Source organism: Aptenodytes forsteri, unplaced genomic scaffold (assembly GCF_000699145.1).
Source record: "Aptenodytes forsteri isolate BGI_AS27 unplaced genomic scaffold, ASM69914v1 Scaffold122, whole genome shotgun sequence".
Classification (NCBI taxonomy): Eukaryota; Metazoa; Chordata; class Aves; order Sphenisciformes; family Spheniscidae; genus Aptenodytes; species Aptenodytes forsteri.
In genome coordinates, this window is record NW_008794009.1 from 1,762,083 (window position 1) to 1,780,230 (window position 18,148).

Consider the following 18,148-nt stretch of genomic DNA (forward strand, 5'->3'; position numbering starts at 1 on the left):
GGGTGTTGGTCTCTTCTCCCAAGTAACAAGCAATAGGACAAGAGGAAATGGCCTCAAGTTGCAGCAGGGGAGGTTTAGATTGGATCTTAGGAAAATATTCTTCACCACAAGGGTTGTCAAGCATTGGAACAGGCTGCCCAGGGAAGTGGTTGAGTCACCATCCCTGGAGGTATTTAAAAGATGTGTAGATGTGGTGCTTAGGGAATGGTTTAGTGGTGGACTTGGCAGTGCTAGGTTAACGGTTGGACTCGATGATCTTAAAGGTCTTTTCCAGCCTAAATGATTCTATGATTCTATGATTCCCAAAGCATTACAACTTTCCTTATGAAACTAACTTTGATGTGAGAAGACCTCAGGCATTCAGCACGTTAGGCTGGATGCTGCTGGGCCTCTTGCTTTCTTCATATTTGAGACCCTTTTGAATAACAGGTCAAGCAACAAAAGGTACATATGTAATTTAGACAAGAAGAAGGGTAAGTGTTTTCCAGTTAGAGTCACTAATGAAATAGTTCTTATTCACTTATCTTTCTTCACACTTAATGCAGGGAAAATGTTGAAAAAAATAAATGAGACAGTTTTGTTAGAGATTCCTAAAGCTTTTAAAAAAAATAAAAATCAGTCTGCATGTGGTGTATGTGCAGTTCCTATATTGGTTTCAAAAGGCTTCAATTCAAAAGCTGTGAATCTGCAGAAACACCACACCTAGGGGGGACAATTTTCTTTCTTTTTTGTCTGTTTTACATTCTTGTAAGTAAAGACTACACATTATAATAAATTTTAGTTGTATAAAAATTGGCTTTTTTCTGTTTGCTTGAAAAACTGTTATAAATTCAAATGTATGCTTTTCTTAATGTAAAATGAATAGCTATTAACTAGCTTTTGATAAGTATTTCTTTTTATGTCCTTCCTGTTCTTCATAAAAAGAATGTAAATTCGTATCTTGGGAAGGTAATTTTTATTTTTTTTTTTAATCTACCATATGCATTGATCCAACTGGAAAAACTCAGAAAGAAACAGTAATCAGATTACTCAATTTACTTAAAATAATATATATTACAAAGAGATTTAAAGACACCAGAAGGAGATATCCTGACCCTTATAGTACAGATATCTGCAGGAGCAGGGTGTTCCTTTCTGTCTGGCTTGAGGATAAAATAGTACATTCCAGTTTCAGTGCTAGCTGTCCTTTAAACTGCATAAATTCTGTCCTTGTCCCACAGCAATGAAAGAAATCTTGGCAAATCCACACAGTCATTCATAGCTTTCATCTCCCTGTCCCTTCTCAAATCACTGCTAAAACACCCTCAGTTGACTTGGGTTCTTGCTTATTTCGCTTAATTAGGGAACAGAAAAACTAGAAAACTGGCCACTTCTGGCATATCCAGCAACTTATAGGCATGTCTAACAACTTGCTCCCATAGTTTTGATGGGAAATTTTTAATATATTGACGTATTTTTTGTATGGTTGCATTCCAATGACAGTAAAGGGCTCACCCTTCTGTGACAAAGTTATGAAAGCAGTCCTTGAAGTCATTTAGTTGTCAATGAAATTTTTGCTGGCAAGCTATCCCAAATAGGGTCCTTAAATGGTAATGTTTTTGAACAGTGAATTTAGACACAACAAATTCCATTAGTACGTGACAGATGTACAAACACATCAACAGTTATTAACACAAAGTAACGAATTACTGAGCTTTTTGCTTGTAAAGAAAAACCTAGGGCTTTCTTTCAAAAGCATTTTGGTTACATTAATAAAAATCTTCCAATGGGGGAAGGAGGATGGATTGTCAAGCATCTTGAGTTTAAGTATGAATAAACTCAGTATTAAAAATTGGCTGTTGTAGGATTACGTTTCATAGTGAAATCAGTGACCTTTAAAGCATTTTGGGACTTTTAGCTTTGTCACTTCGAATTACGTTAAAAAATAAATGATGTTCATTCCACACACACACAAAGATTTGTTTTTCCATGGTTTTAATTCCTTTTGCATTAATTATGCTATATTTGGATGAGAAATTAATGTGATGAACAAATGTATTTCACATCAGTCCAGCAAAGCTATGCAAATTTTGCACACACAAACATGATTTCCAACTAAAAACCAGTATTTACTTTGTACTAGTTTATATACATCCAAAACAACTAGAAGAACATCAGATTCACATAAGCGGTGCAACTCTTGTTGCACTTTAAGCATGATTTGTGACCTAATGTATTATTTTGCAATAGTTAACAGTGTACCAAGGCCACAGAGATCTCAGCCTCCAGTTTCTGTTCCCCTGTTGAGCATGCTGTTTATCTAAGATTAATACTACTTTGTTTGATATTTATCAGCAGCACAAACATAGGCAAACTTCAAAGTCTAAATTCATTGGAAAAGTTTAAGTACTTATAGAGAAAAAAACCCACAATAATATTCTCTTACTTTTTACCTCATTGGTCAAATATGTTTGCTAATATAATTTGTTACAAAATCTGTGATTACTTTTTCATTTTTATACTTCTATTTAAAAAAAAAATTAAAAGTCTGGGCTTAGAAAGGATTACATCTGATGTTGCTGACATTTCCTGGAAATGGAAAAGTGTGATAACAGCTGCTGTCTTGGCTCATTTTCAGTTGGGTTTTTTGGTTTGTTGGTTTTGGGGTTTTTTTATACTGCAGCAATTTACAAATAGTTACAGCTATCTCTAGTAGGCTTACATCATTAGTAAAACATCGTAAGTCAGTCAAATGTTTCCTTTCCAATCAAAGCACTTCCTCCACTTACTGAATTGTTGACTTTCTGAATAGTATTTATAGTAACAGCACTCACATTTTAAAATAAATGCTAATTTATGAAAAAACTAAAAGCTAGCTGCATATGGAAGATAACTGTAGAAAGAATCGATATGTTATGCTAAGGCAAAATGCCTTCAATGAGAATTAAGAAAATTTAGAAACTTCTTATTTAGATAGATAATACCTAGCTGATTTACATCAAAAGTATAAAATTGTTTTTTTTCTAAGACCTATGATGAACAGAAATGTCTCTATATTAGTATTCTTTTTAAATTCCAAGCATACATGCTTTCTTCTTGGATTGAAATATTCTTCTGCAATCTCTGCAGTACTGTAGCATTTTAAAGTGATAAACACTCAGCACTAGTGATGAAAAATAGAAGGAAGAGCCAAATAAAACAAGAGACAGGGAACTCTAAGTGTTGATAGTGTCAAAAAACAGGTCTGTGCATATTCAAGGATTTGGCCTCCTTAAGGTCTATTAGTACTTTCAGCTTTAATGTTTTAAAGTCCTTTGAAAGATACATGTTAATTTTTTTTTTAAATTATGTTTTCATAGTTTCAAGTCAGGGTAGATGAAATTTTATTAATTTTTCAGCCAAATCTGTGCCTCTTTCTTCGGTGTATGATTAAGCTTCCAAAAGCAATGTTATACACGCAGGTTAGAATCTGTTACTATGCCAAAAGTTTAGGTTTGTTTTGTATCAAAACAGGTAATAATTCTCCCTATGAAGTTTGTAACTTCAGCAACTCCTCCTTCGCCAAATACGTTTTAATGTTTAAGGAGTAGCACTTCCCTTCGTCACATTTGAAATGGCTGGTGAAACGCTCTGCCAGCTCAAGGGGATCTCTGCACCATTTCTCGTTCTGGGATTACTCTGCGCTTAGCAACTGCAGATATTTCACCCTGAGCAACCTGACCTAACTTTGAAAATGGAGCTGACTTTGAGCAGGGCATTTGGACCAGATGGCTCCAGAGGTTCCTTCCAACATAAATTACTCTTCTTTCCAACGCTCTAGCTTTGGGACCAGCCTGCGTGAGGCCAATTTGTGCTTCTGTGTGCACACAATCTAGACGTGTCCTAAGAAACATTTAAAACTGGTGTTCACGTTGGTCTGAGCCTTCAGGAATGGAACATGGGGTTTTCTGTCTAGGTGGCTCTTCCTTCACCTGAGTGAAATGAACTGGCAATGTCCCTCTGTTTCTTAGCAGACAGGAGGGTTTTAGAGTCTTACCCTGTGACTTTTCAGAGACTTTCAATTAAATGAAGAGGGAAACCGAACTACCTCATCCTTCCTGGAGCTGACCATTTCAAAGCACAGTTCTGAGTCACAGTGAGAGGAGCGGTGCAAAGGAGCCCTCCTCCCTCCCACCGCACTGACTCATCAGGGGCTTTCATTTTCCACTCCGGTCAGCAAGCCAACATCTTTTTATGACAATTAAACTAATCCTAACAAGAGGACTTTGAAAAACTAATTAAACTCTGAACTGTACCTGAGCAGTGAACTATTGCGATGTGAACCCTGACATAGATGCATGTCAATTTATAGCTGAAATCAGCTTCCATTTATTTCTTGGTACTGATGCTGACTCCTAAAAGGAAAAAAGTGCTGAAATTTTCCACAGAATATTTTAATGCTAGTTTGTACTGCTTAACTGTATATTGTTCTGTGACAGGCTTTTCTGTAGAAATACAATCACATACTGAGAAATATATCTGCACTTTACAATCCCATCACTGTTGGTTTTTTGAAGTAAAAATCTTATTCAGTTAAGTGGTTAGCATGTTGGATTACTGTAATCATTTTAATTGCTGAAAATACCTGTTGGTTTGACTAGGATGAACTGAGCAGCTTCAAAATGATTTTTACCATAGTTATATTTTACCATAAATAGTACTTTCATAATCTACAATAAAAAGTCAAAAAGCGTGATTTTTGACTGATCCCTTCCATGACTTGGTAAAACACTGGCACAGGTTGCCCAGCGAGGTGGTGGATGCCCCATCCCTGGAAACATTCAAGGTCAGGTTGGCCGGGGCTCTGAGCAACCTGATCTAGTTGAAGATGTCCCTGCCCACGGCAGGGGGGTTGGACTAGATGACCTTTAGAGATCCCTTCCAACCCAAACTGTTCTATGATTCTATGATAAGTCACTTTACCTTCCAGTAACTCTGTTTCTCAAGATTCAGAAAGGGAGGAATGATGCCTATCTTTCCAAGTAGTTTTATTGATTTGTGTACAAAAAAACCCCAAAACCATTATACAAGAGCTCTTTGTTGTTAACTAGTAGTAGTTCAAAAATTTCTGCTAGGACCCACTTGTTCCCAGACAACAAGTTGAAATATATATGTGTGTATATATGCACTTAAAAGTAAAGAATAAAGGTACTTCGACATATTCAGGGGATTAAAACCCCGTTTTCGAGATCTGGCCTGCCTTGAAGTGAAATCTAATAAACTGAAAAAATGTCTCAGACACTTTCAGATGCTAACAAATGTCCAGAGATAAGAGTAGATCTGACTGAGCTTTAAGGGTTGGTTTACCTTTCTTGTCCACTCCAGGACTTCAAAACTGCCGTATCAAGCTCTTAATGCATTGAGAGAAACTTGCTTGTCCTTCTTTAATGCAATACAATTTTACATTTGTAGCATTACCCTACTGAAATTTTAGAATGAAATGAGATGGAATACAAATAGCACTAGAATTTCTTTAATATCCTGAATCATGAATAGAAGCATGTCTAGACTCAAATACAAACCACGTTTTAAAATAAAATTCAAATCCTTCTCTGTTCGCTGCCAAACACTGAGTTCAGTCCCTGAGGGTCTGAGCAGGGTTTCCTCGGCTACAGCAGCTGGCATCAGCAGTGCTGATGGCAGGGCAGGGAGTGCCACTCCTGGGCTTGGTGTGCTGGGTGGTTTCATCAGCTAGCGCAGGTCTTGACAGGTGTAAAGCCTTTCACTGACTTCAAAACTTCCGTATCAAGCTCTTAATGCATTGAGAGAAACTTGCTTGTCCTTCTTTAATGCAATACAATTTTACATTTGTAGCATTACCCTACTGAAATTTTAGAATGAAATGAGATGGAATACAAATAGCACTAGAATTTCTTTAATATCCTGAATCATGAATAGAAGCATGTCTAGACTCAAATACAAACCACGTTTTAAAATAAAATTCAAATCCTTCTCTGTTCGCTGCCAAACACTGAGTTCAGTCCCTGAGGGTCTGAGCAGGGTTTCCTCGGCTACAGCAGCTGGCATCAGCAGTGCTGATGGCAGGGCAGGGAGTGCCACTCCTGGGCTTGGTGTGCTGGGTGGTTTCATCAGCTAGCGCAGGTCTTGACAGGTGTAAAGCCTTTCACTTCACTTTAAGGACCATAAAACCCTTGGTGCATGATTTAGGAGACTGGGAACTAACTTTTTGATCCAGGAAGGGAAAATGAGAGCTTTTCCTGATTGCAATCCTCTAGATGTGTTAGTATTTCTTCAATGCGTTTCTTCTAAACACAGAAATAACATTTGCTCTGAAGAGCGTTCTTGATGCATGCTGAATTTGCCAGACATTTCACTTTGAGACAAAGATATGACAAATGTGCTTCCTAGCATTTTCATGTTGATTTATTCTCCCTCACAAAGGACAACTTCATAAAGAGCTTGAATCAGATCCATGTTCACACTTTACATATGCAACATTTTTGTGGCTGACAAAGTTGGCTTCTCATGCAAACTAACTTGGAAATAGAGTCAAACCAGAGAAGGGCATGCCGAGACCACTATACTTCAGTAGCTATTTTTTTCCAACTAATCATCATCATTATTATGACTAGATATTTACCCTTAGGTGCATTGGGCAGATCATTCTGACTCATCCGTTTAGTGGATGTTGTCCTGTTGGGTTAATGATTAACTTTTTTGTCTGAAAGATTTGTTAATTCCTATAACTGCATAGGATAGCTATTTCAGTACTTACCAGGTGACCTCAATGCTGACATAACCTTTCTGGTATTGTTGGTTGTAACTTGTGTCATGGCATTAATGTGAATTATGGCTGCCTTGAGGATACAAACCTTCACATAGCACAGATGGTCTGTAGGAAAAAAAAATTGTAATGATGGTCTGCTCATCACACATTCAGTCTTCCCTTGCAGACTATTTCCTTTATCATTGCTTCATTCTCTTAGGCACCTTTCAATCAAGCATCTAAGACATCATTTATTGTACAGACTGTGCTCTATAATAAAGACTGTAACATGGGATTCTGGAAAATACCTCTGCTACCAGCATTATCATGGCATCTTGTTGGCCTCCTCCAAACTTGCTTAGCAATGTATCTCCATTACTTCCAGAGAGCTGATTTTTTTACTACTTCTTTGGAAGAACGATGAAAGCTGTGTAAGCTCATTAGCAGAGCATGTGTGTAGGCTTAAAATTACAGATAATAGACAAATGGTTGGAAAGTCAGTAATTCTTTTACATATTTGCCAAGACTTAGGTCAAGGTTGAGGGTTTCCTTTGCTCAAACTGGTGAAATCAGAAATACCTCCAGGTGTTCTGGGGAGTATTGGCATCTGGCAGTGCACATGCAACACAGGTGATGAGGCACAGTTGACCTCAGTTGTTTTCTGCAAGAGCAAACCATGTTTAGTCTAAATTGCACTCAGTTGTGATGTGCTTTTCTTTTTGCATTAGTATTTTGTATAAGCCAATCCTTTTATTTAATAGCTCTTGGTGTTTTCTATGCACTCTCATAATCTGTTATTTCTAACATTACAGTAAATTCATTGTAGTAAATTTTGATGTCACAACGCTGGCTTCTCATGTCAGTGAAATAAATAGTTAATATATAGGAAAGTATTCATGTGCTTAAGAGTAATCATCACAAAAATATTACTGCCTTTCCACTCAGAAGCCCAGTCCTTGTATGTCACATCTGTATTTGTGTAAACATTTTACAAAAAGCTAAGCGACACAAATGTGTGTAAGGAGTTTGAAAAACTGATATACACATAATTAACTTGGAGTGCAATCAGATATTTTACAGGAAAATTCAGCAAAAGGATGATTTTTACCCGTGTTCATCAGCTCTTTCTTCATGACCATGGTTCTTCAGTTTTTACTGGTAACAAAGGCACAAACTTTAAATCCGGATCTTTGGCCTTAGATCCAGGAGTGGATGTGAGGATGGGTGCAGTTGTACATCTACACCTCGTCAGCCTGGGGATGTGGAGGCAGCAGTGGGAGCAAAATCTATCCTCGCCCTTGTGTGCACCGTGTTTCTAATAGGAAAGGCAGGCACTACCCGAGAAGTTGGTTGCGCTGTCTTGACAAATGTGTCCCTTGCTGTCCGGCTGCGAGTGTCAATAAGCAAGCAGTGTTATTTGAGATGTTAAATGTATGACATGGGCACATTGCCACCACTGCCCGAGGTGAGGCCACTGACTGCGTGTGGACTACCCGACAGCAGTGTGACAGCCGCTCCACCCGGCCACTACACCGCACCTGACCTGAGTACATTATGCTCCTACCAAATTATTTTTGATATATGTCTCGGAATATACCCATATTAAGATAGTTTTCAGAATATTGTTTTAAAACAAAATGAGATATATTTTCCTCCTTTAAATCTCTCAGCATCATTGCAGGTGAAGTTATTTCTTATTCTTGTATTTTTTGTTGTCACAGTTGTTCACACTGATTTTTTTAAAGAATTATGCTGTGTGTATATTAATGTGTGTCACCCTTGCTAGTCCACGTGAGAGAAAGCAGCAGTAAATGTTACTGCATCTGGGGGCTGCAGTAATTTGTCCTTTTGACATTGACTTAATTTTACACGTTTTTCAGGGAGCAGAAATTGAATGAGTGCCATGTTATACTCCAAATATCTCTTTTAGGCCACATGACGTCCCCTCTATCAGAAACAACATAAGCATGTGAATATGATGTCTAACATGGAACAATCCCAAAACAATACATATTTAAGATTTCAATCCATAACAGGTCTAGCTTAAGTCACATTTGTAGATAAGCTTTTATGCATCTGGCAGTAGAATTTTGTCCTAAATAAGCAATGTTAGAAATAAAGAAGTAACGGTCTTAAGAGATTAACTGTGTAAGAGAGAGTCCATCTGTATCTTATAAAAGAATGTGTTTTCTTTATTTTTATTAGGATTTTCGCTTAGATACTGAAGTAACGTGTACATAAACAAATTTTGAAGGCATACGAAGTCGGAGCCTGAGCAGAGCCTTAAAGAGATACCAAAACCATCCTGTTTTCAAATTCAGCTCTGTTTTGTGTCACAGAGCAAAGTTACTAATAGAGGCACAGTGACTGACCAGCAACTGCAATTTCCTATGTCATTATTTCAAAACGTAACAGCAAATTTAACATAATCCTTGGTATTTTTTTGTTTTATTAACCAGTTAACTCAGGCGATGGGATAGACTACAGCCAGCAGAAGCGTGAAAATATTGGAGATCTGATTCAAGAGACACTGGAAGCCTTTGAACGCTGCGGTGGAGAAACTGCTTATATAAACATTAAATACATGATCCCTACTTATCAGTCGTGCATATTAAACTGATTTGTATCAAATGGGACGATTCCATTTGTGTTCTAAAAAAAACTGTATCTGACTCTGTATGGCATCTTGTTAGTCATGCTTTTTTTCTCTACAGCTGCTAAAATAGTGGCTTCTGGGGCATTAGAGTGTTAGCACTATTGTGAACAAGGCTTTCCAATACATAAATAGTGCCTGTTCCTGTGATTACAATGGTGTACTGTGCTTGTTTGTTCCCTGAAAGAATCGTTCCTTTGTAACAGAGCTGACTCGAGCAGGAATCAGAGTTAAACCTTCACTTGTATAGACAATAAAACTATAATTTTCATACGCAATTCAGCAATTGCTGTTCTGTGTCCGCTTGCCCTGAGGCTGATGTCAGAGGCTGTAACAAGAAGAGTTTATGCTGACTGCTTAATAGGTGTTTGTCATGGAAGAGAAACACCAGTTCAGCAATGCCTCTCTAGCAGCTGTGCCGAATAATGTGCACTGACATAAAATAAAACTGTTCAATGTATATACCAATTACAGTGGGAAAATTTACATGGCCCATTATAAAGCACTGTCATAAAATTAGTTATGTTTCTTACACACTCCTGATCTCAGCTTCCAGGTGTTTACCTTTTCATGGAACTTGGGTTCCTCTTGGCGAACATCAGGCACAACCACGGTTTTGAAGAAAAAAAAGCCCAGACAGAACTTCAGTAAATCAGATGGAAGATGGAGTGTACATAGGGTATCAGTCCCTAATGACACTGTTAATCTAGGTAAACACAGAATATACATGTCTATTTTTAAAGGGCACTGGGTATTTTTTTGTAACTGCAAGGTTGCTATTGCTTTTCTGTTATTATGGTATACATGTGTACAAACAATGCAACTATTGTGACAGGAAACCCTTAGAATTTCCTACTCAGTTTCTCCCTGCATACCCACAACACGGAATTGATATAATCATGGATTTAAGCAATGCTATTGAGATTGACTTTATTGCTTTTTAAGCATTTCTATGGAATAAACCTACAAAAAATAAAACAAGTTTTACAATTCTCAAGGACAACCATTTAAAAATATCGAGTCAGCTCGAAACAAATCAGGAGATATGAGCTTTGTCTACAAAGCATGAGAGTTTTAAAAGTACAGATTTTGGGCTCATTTTGCTTTTATTCTGGTTTCTGGAAGCTCTTAAAATTTATGCAAGTTGTACTTTCAAGTGTTCCTCCGTAACTGTTAGATCTCAAAGTGCACTCTTTGGTGTTAGACGCATGAGACTTCTTCCAAGTGCTTATCCACATCCATATTCACACCTTACAAGGCTTGCCTGTGTGAGAGAGACAGCCCCTACGCTGCCCTGTTCTCTTGGGTGCATACTGGAAGCGTGGAAAACACCTTCCCACCTGCTGAAACTTTGAGCTGGATCTGTTGTTAGACTGACATTAGGCTTGCCTTTTTCTGTTCTGTGGGATCTTCAGCCTGAGGATTCTTTTTCGTTTGTTTTACTTTCTTCTCTTTCCTGTAATTGAAAACAAGTTAAGAGGAAGATTTTTACTCTTCCTGCCTCTTTGAGGAACTGCAGCATCAAGTGATGCCACCGGCCACGAGCATTCACCAGTCCCCAGTTTAGGCATGGCTGCTGCAGGTGTGCCTTTTTCCCAGGTTTTCGTTCTTTCTGAGTTTTCTTTTACGCATTGCCAGGGCTTCCCTCAAGCCTTAGAGTTTAGGCAGTGTCTATCTTGTGACTAACGCACACCTGTGATGGATGAGCACATCCAACACGCTGCCTCACATCTAGGGTATCTGTAAATCTTTCACCTCCCGGTCAGAAAGGAAGGCGAAGCCTGGCTGTAGGCCCATGTCTTGGGAAACTCAAGACTTCGTCTTCAAACCTTGCAGCACAGAGTCTAGTAGGATACCGCAGGGGGAGCTAAGGCCACATCTCCTCTTCCAAAAATGCCTTTCTACACAGCCACCCTGGCACTATCAGCTCAGCCTTCGCTTATAGTTTCTCCCTCTCTTTCCCCTCAGCAGACCCCTGTCCTGCATTGTCCCTGGCACCAATGAGCCATACTTTTTCATTTACTGGCACCTATGGGTTTGGTTACTGTGGCATTGCAGGTTTCCCGTGAGTACAAATTGTGCTGGAGGACTGCCGCTCGGAGGGAGCTGAGTTATTCAGCTCAGAAACAAATCAGGCCCTTCATAAAAGGAATAATCCCAGGCCACCTTTCACTCCTTAGCTATTTGTATTCTGTCCTTAAGAGAAAGCCCAGTACCGCTCTTTGCCCGAGATCAAAAAACTCCTCAATAGCTGGCTTCAGTTCCCCCGCCGCTGGGCTCCAGCCACAGAGCTGCTTGCAGAAGGGACAGTATGGGAAAAGGCTCTCGTCCCTGGGATTTCCTCATCCCATCACCCCTCTGCATCCCGGCAGCACTGCTAAGGATGAGATGAAGTTGCAGGCTCCTCACCAGCTTTGTAACTCTATTCCCTGACTCACTCTTTTTGCATCTCCTCCCCTTTAGCTCAACTAGGACAAGACTAGTGACTGACAAAGAGACACCACGGAAAATGGGTACTTTGTGCAGCTGCAGACCTGATCCCCTCAGCCCTGTGCTCTTTCTTGATTTCTTTCACAAGATGTTGCTTCAACAAGGGGTGACCTTATTGCAAACCATAAGGGCAATAGAGGTCATGCCCATTCACATCAGGAAAAATAGGTTTTACAGCAAAGTGCTTTTACTTGCATGTTCAGGATGGGAACATTAGCCTCTATCATACTATTTCTATGACTGGGCCATTGCTTTAAAAGTGAACGTTCTCCCATAACCTTATTAATCCTGGGAGCTGGACTGATAAAGAGAAGCATGATAAAAACCACAGGCTGGTAATTTAGGAACACTGAGAATAAAACTATTTTAAGATGTCATTTTACTAAGCCAAACTGTAGGCCTGCCAACCTTGACAGTGTCCCTTTAAGCATGATCAGCAGCATATTTATAGGCAATTACAACACAGCTCAGAGCACTTTATAAAGCACAAGATCAAGGACCCAGGTGCTTAAGCGTATGAGTAATACTATGTCATTCAATACACTGCTTAGCTATTTTACTATGCTCAAAAAATGGAATTGTGGTTAAAAAATAATAACTGCCTCTCTTTTCACCAGATCATATAATTGTGGTCACTGACACTAGGGGCAAGCCAATCAACAGTTTCTAATTGTAATCAATTAAAAGGCACTCTGGGCCAGGTGTTTCAAGGGGTATAAATTAAGCATAGCACCATTAAATATAACTTGGTTCTGCAGAATTGATGTGGTTTGTGCTTTGTTCTTGAGGTCTGCTGCTGCTTTCTAGCTTTTCAGCTACTGCAAGGTAAGTAGTATCAGTAAAGGGTGCTGTGGATGGTTAGATAAGTCGTAAGTGCCAGTTTTCTGAGACTCAACGTTTGAGATGTCTCTAGTTTATCTTGATAAGCATGTTAGGTAGTTGGCTGGTGGTTGTTTAGCTTGAAGAATAAAAAGTATATGCTAACAGGAAAAAAAAAAATTCTACCTGTGGCCTTCTTTGTCTTGCATAATCATCAAAACAGGACTAAAATGAGATCTTTTTAATGATTCCTCCCCAAAGCTGTGTAACAGGAAAAAAAAAATCTACCTGTGGCCTTCTTTGTCTTGCATAATCATCAAAACAGGACTAAAATGAGATCTTTTTAATGATTCCTCCCCAAAGCTGTGTAAGGAAACTCTGTAACAGGTGTCAGAGTTTTGGGAACTCTGGCATTTTGTGAATGCTGGTGGGTGCTGTAAAGCAGTTGCTGTGCAAGCTGTTGAGCCACTGAATGGTACAACTTGTCCGTCTGAAGCTGAGCAGGGGCAGAGGCGGCTCCAGCCCGGCTTGGGTCGGGGCTGCCCATGGGCTCCTGCGGAGGGGCAGAGCCTGGCAGAGGACCAGGCAAGCTGCTGCCAGCACTGGCGGTGGGGAGCCGGAGCCAGGCTTCTCGCTGGTAGCTTTCCAGTGTTTCAAAGAGATGGAGCTGACAAAAGGAGTTTGAAAAAGGCCTCCCAGGAGTCAAATACAAAAGGGCTATGGGAAGCTGTAAGTGGGAGGGAAGGTATGGGACCATGGCTGGGGGGGTGGGGAGTGTTTGTGTGTGGGGTGCAGGGAGCTGGAGCTGCAGCTGCAGCCAAGCAGGGCAAAAATAAAAAGCTGAAGCAGACACTATGTGCTTTCCTAATCCTGTCTGGAGACCCTCTGACTTCCAGAAAAGCATTCTCCAGTCTGAGGGGCTCTGCAGGCAGTGGGGCAGTTCACATTTTTCCACTCATCTGTAACATCCTGTGTTTTCTGCTTTAAATAAAAGCGGTGATGTTTGCAGGAACTCTGTACAAAGCCTGTCTGCTCTGAGCGGTTGCGAGCTGCTTTGTGCCTCCTGGAGACCAGGAGAGGAAGGTTCATGCCCTGGCAGGACAAGAAGTTCCCTGCACTGGCCCCATAATCCTTCCGGCGCGTGAGGGGAGGGAAGGGGAGCGTGTGTGGTGGGGCATATCTTAGCTGTGCTTGTTCTTGCCTAGAGAATACAGCCTGGGTATGTCTGCGGGGCTCCTCGCTGAGAGCTCTCACCTCCTTAGGACAGCATGTCCAGAGGGAGGAATGAGTCTCCTGGCACCTCTGGGGCGGTGGGTGCCCTCCGGCATGGCTTCTGGTGAGGTGGGTGGAAGTCTGCCTGAGCTGAGGGGGTCAATCTGCAGCCTCAGGGAGGAAAGCGTGTTTCTTGCAAAGCTGGGAGTCAACTGTGTGCTGAGTGTCCCTTTTGTGATGCCAGTTTGAGTGTTTGTTCCACAAATCAACAAATACTTAATTTTTTACCAACGCTCAGGAGTGAGTTGGGCAGCTAACGAACTGTGCAGCCCTTGCAAACTGCTTGTTCATAAACCCCTGTGCTCTCTGCACACTGGGGGCTGTGGGTGCAGCAGGACTGTGCAGTGTCACTTGGGGTCAGCACGCCCAGCACTGGTGATCACGCTGCTTCCCTCTCTGCACTTCCCCGTTAGCAGCAGAAGTGCCTGATCTTGGCCACCCCACTGGGGCACTGGCCGGCTGGGTGCATGCCCCAAGTCCCCTTCTTTCAGCAGAAAGGGAGGGGTAAGGGGATGGTTGCTCAGACTTTTTGCTGAGTGTCCCTCACATAGAGCAAAAGCCTCAAGCTATGGAAGAACGGGTGCCTTTGTGGGGGAGAAAGCATAGGGCACAGCTGTGCTGGTGTGGCTGTGGCCAGGGGCGCTTTTGGGACTGCACCCTCTCTGCTGCCTCTGGCCCTGTGGGAACCCATGTGCACAGGAGCCCTCTGCCGCTTTGCATCTGTGTGTGGTCCATCCAACTCTGTATCAGATTTCAATTTCTGTTTTCTGGGTGTCATTCCTAAGCTCTTCCCTAAGGAGCAATTACTGAAACGCAGCTCAGCTTACCTAACTCTAGCCCTAGAAGCAGGGAATGATATCCCCACACCTCACCATCTCTATCTCATGCATTAGTCTCATTACTTCATTTTTGCGTGTTCTCGCTTCCTGCTTCTCCCAGGTCCCTGTGGTGCTGCGCTGAGCTGGAAGAGATGCTGAGAGAGCTGGGCGGGTAGAGGGGCAGCTGATAAGAAGAGAGCAGGAGGGACCGCCTATTCCGGCAAAGGCTTTTCCTTTGCAGTTTATGTTTTGGAAAATGTACGTTTTGGGAAACTTGCATCTCTCTCACCCCAGAGCTGCTCCCTGGGCAGTAGCTGAGGCAAAACACTTCTGGAATAAGTCCTCCGCCTTTCTCCTTCTGCCTAATGCTGCAGTGTATTGGAAGAAAAAATCAGCTCTGCTGTGGGTGGGGGACAGGAGTGAGAGCAAATGGCAGGAAGCTCTTGGCTTGTGAGCTCTGAGAGGCTGTGTTTCTCCAGCTTTTTCAGCCCCTGTGGCTGTGCATCCCAAACCTCAGCTTCTCTGGGCCCCTGTTTGTCTACCCCCAGCTACTACCTGGGCGTTTCTGTGGCTGGGAGTTTTCCAGGTTTTCTGTGGCGGAGCCTTTCTAGGCTCTGCTTGTGTGAACTGCCAGACAGGTGCCCCAGCGCTGTGATACGGGGCAGCCTGGGGCTTTCCCCCTTCACTTCCTATATGACTTTCAAGGTGTGGTTGGAGCTGCCGACACTGCTGCTGGTGGGGAGGGAGCGCATTTTCTGCAGTTGCCTTCTCTTCCATGTCCTCCTGTTTCTGCCCCAACCTGCCCACAGCAACATTCCATCTTGATGGACTGGATGTTGTGACCATTGTAGCTAGGAAATCATCAGGCATCACGGAGCTGAGCCTGGCTGCTCCTGGCCACCGGCGCAACCTGCCAAACTTCCTTCCCCTTTTCCCCATAGGGGCCGATGCAGCTGCTGTTGGTGGTGTTGCCCCAGGGCTGGAGCAAGCCTGTTCCCAGGCATGCGCTGGGCAAGAGACCCTGAGGTGGGTGGTCTGCAATTCCCCACCTCTTTGGAAAGCAACTAAATTATTTCTGAGCAAAAAAAAAGAATAGTACGTAGCAGAAATAGTGCTTTAAATCCACTACTGTAAGTGCAAAGATAAAACCCAGATCTCTTCCAAAATGCTCTTGGTGTGGGAAGGGGGAATACTTGGAAGCCCCTGTTCAGCCCCACGTTTCACAGTGTACATTTTATTCCTCAGCTATTCACTAGAAGAACTCCATGCCTGAAACTTTATTAACACTGAATCACTTATGTCTGTTACAAAGGAGGAAATTGCTACTGCACTGCCTCAAGAATCAAAGTAAAGGGAACATCTGCTCTAAACTTCTTGCATCTGATTATTGCTTGCTATGCATTATTGCTTACTGGAGTAATGTGACTAAATTAAAGCTTTTTTCTTGTGCCTGCTTTTATGCATCGCTTTGGTATAAAATGTGTGGCTTGCTTAAAATCAACCTACAGCTAAAAGTATGCCCACGTAGAGCTGAGCCCACGTGTACTTTGATGCAATTAGGAGCACAATTGGAGCATTCTGAAAGATTGCCTTTAAAAGGCCTTTTGTTCACTCCCCCATAGGGGCTGGGTGTACAAGCATGTAAAAATGCAATGTTAAGGAAAAAAACCCTCTGTGAAGAATTCTGTAGATGCAGAGTGATGTTTTCTGTAGCTCAGCAGCTGTCTGTATTCAAAGGCAGGGGAATGACTCGTGTTGGGAGGGTGATGATAGTTTTGATAGGAATCCCCCGCATCACAAGAATGTTTCTAACGAAGGAGGAAAAACCCACTAGAAACATTCCAGGGCTGTGAACCTGCAAGCTGCCCAAACCAGCGTCCGAGCCGCTCTGCAAAGACAACAGCAGCAAATCCAGCCACTTCTGCAGAGGAGACAGGGAGAGTTAGTGGTTATTTTTCTTTTTCCTTCCTTTCTGAAGTGCATGCAGTCTTACCAATGAGCTTAATTGATTGAAACAATATCTGGAAAATAAAGCGCTTGGACTTGCATGCCTAGAAACCTACCAGCATCACGTGTGTAGCAAAGGCCACATATCTCACAAAATACCACAACATTTCACAAAGGAGGTTTAAGAGCTCCAATTGAATAAAGCTTTCTCTGTGAAATATCTTTATGGATCTACAAAGCAGTTAAACCCTCCTTGGGAAAAAAAGTGTACATCTCTTACAGTGTAGCGGCAGCAGTGTAACTACCACTGAGGCCTCATTAATAAGGTTTCTCCCTTATCAGTAGAAGGAAAAAATAAATCCTCATCACAGAAAAGAAATTTAAACTACTAAATTCTGACTGTTGGCTTTTAAATCCTGCATATATATATGTATATATAAAACCCCCTGTGTAACAGTGCTCTGGCCTTCTTTAAGGGATGGATCCTGTTACTTAAAGCCGGTAATGACGATAACAGGGCCTAAATAAACTCGATGAGACCTTTTTCTATCAATAATTTTGTTACTGACATAGCGCAGGATTGGTTTTTGTGGTCTGTGTTATAGCAGCTTTTAATTATAAGACAATTTGGATACCATGTGCAGTAGGAAAATTGGGCAGTTGCAAACCCTGCAGTGTTTCTTCATACATACTATAATGGTTGTTTTTCCTCCTTAAAGAAAGAAAAACAGTATTCCTCGGTTTTCAGTGGGTTTTTTTAAAGCTTTTATTCCTCAACCATTTTTCAGCTCCCAAGAAGATGGTTGCATTGCCTCTGCTCAACAGCTTCCCTTCATACCCACAAATATTTCCAGCTTTTTATTACCAGCGTGCAGTGTTGCACTGTCTTTTCATGTCTCCCGTATTGTTATAATTATGTTTGGGGAATGGAGATGGATGGTGTGTTGAGTGTGTGTTTGGTTTCCCCACAGCCCTCACTCATGGCTGTTTTCTATAATTTGATCAATAGAAGGCAGTTGTACAAACAGTAGTTTTTAATTTCCAGTTTTCGGTTTCAAGTTTCTCATGAAAATTTAAATGTTTTTCTTAAATTATACAGCGCAGTTTCATTTGCTTTTCGTGAGACATCTCATGATACTTGTTTCCTTCTACCCCCTGTGAAAACATGGGGCCAACCCTCCCAGGCTGCCTGGTCCATGTGGACACACGCACCCACCATCCCAAAGGCTTGGGGAAGCGACTGCTCCTTCATAAACATTCCCAAATAAACCTCAAAGGGCAGATGTTGCCACTGAGGTGCAGAAAGGTCTGGAAACTTGGCCGGGGGTCGGGTGAAATGAGCTGTGCCCCGGCCCCAACCTGGGGCTGGGCTTGTGAACCAAGGGTGGGAGATGCCCTCAAAGC

General features: G+C 41.6%; 1 protein-coding gene across 2 annotated transcripts in view; it reads left to right on the top strand.

Moving 5' to 3' along the window:
- Positions 1-9,674, top strand: part of PACRG (PARK2 coregulated) — a 277,861-nt gene extending 268,187 nt beyond the window's left edge. The window contains exon 4 of one of the 2 annotated variants that reach the window (XM_009290031.1): positions 9,205-9,674. In XM_009290031.1, the coding sequence (XP_009288306.1) occupies positions 9,205-9,365 (161 nt within the window). In that variant the 3' untranslated portion in view covers positions 9,366-9,674. The remainder of the gene's footprint in view (positions 1-9,204) is intronic. The other variant, XM_009290023.1, reaches the window with a different exon arrangement.
- The last annotated feature ends 8,474 nt before the right edge of the window (positions 9,675-18,148 follow it).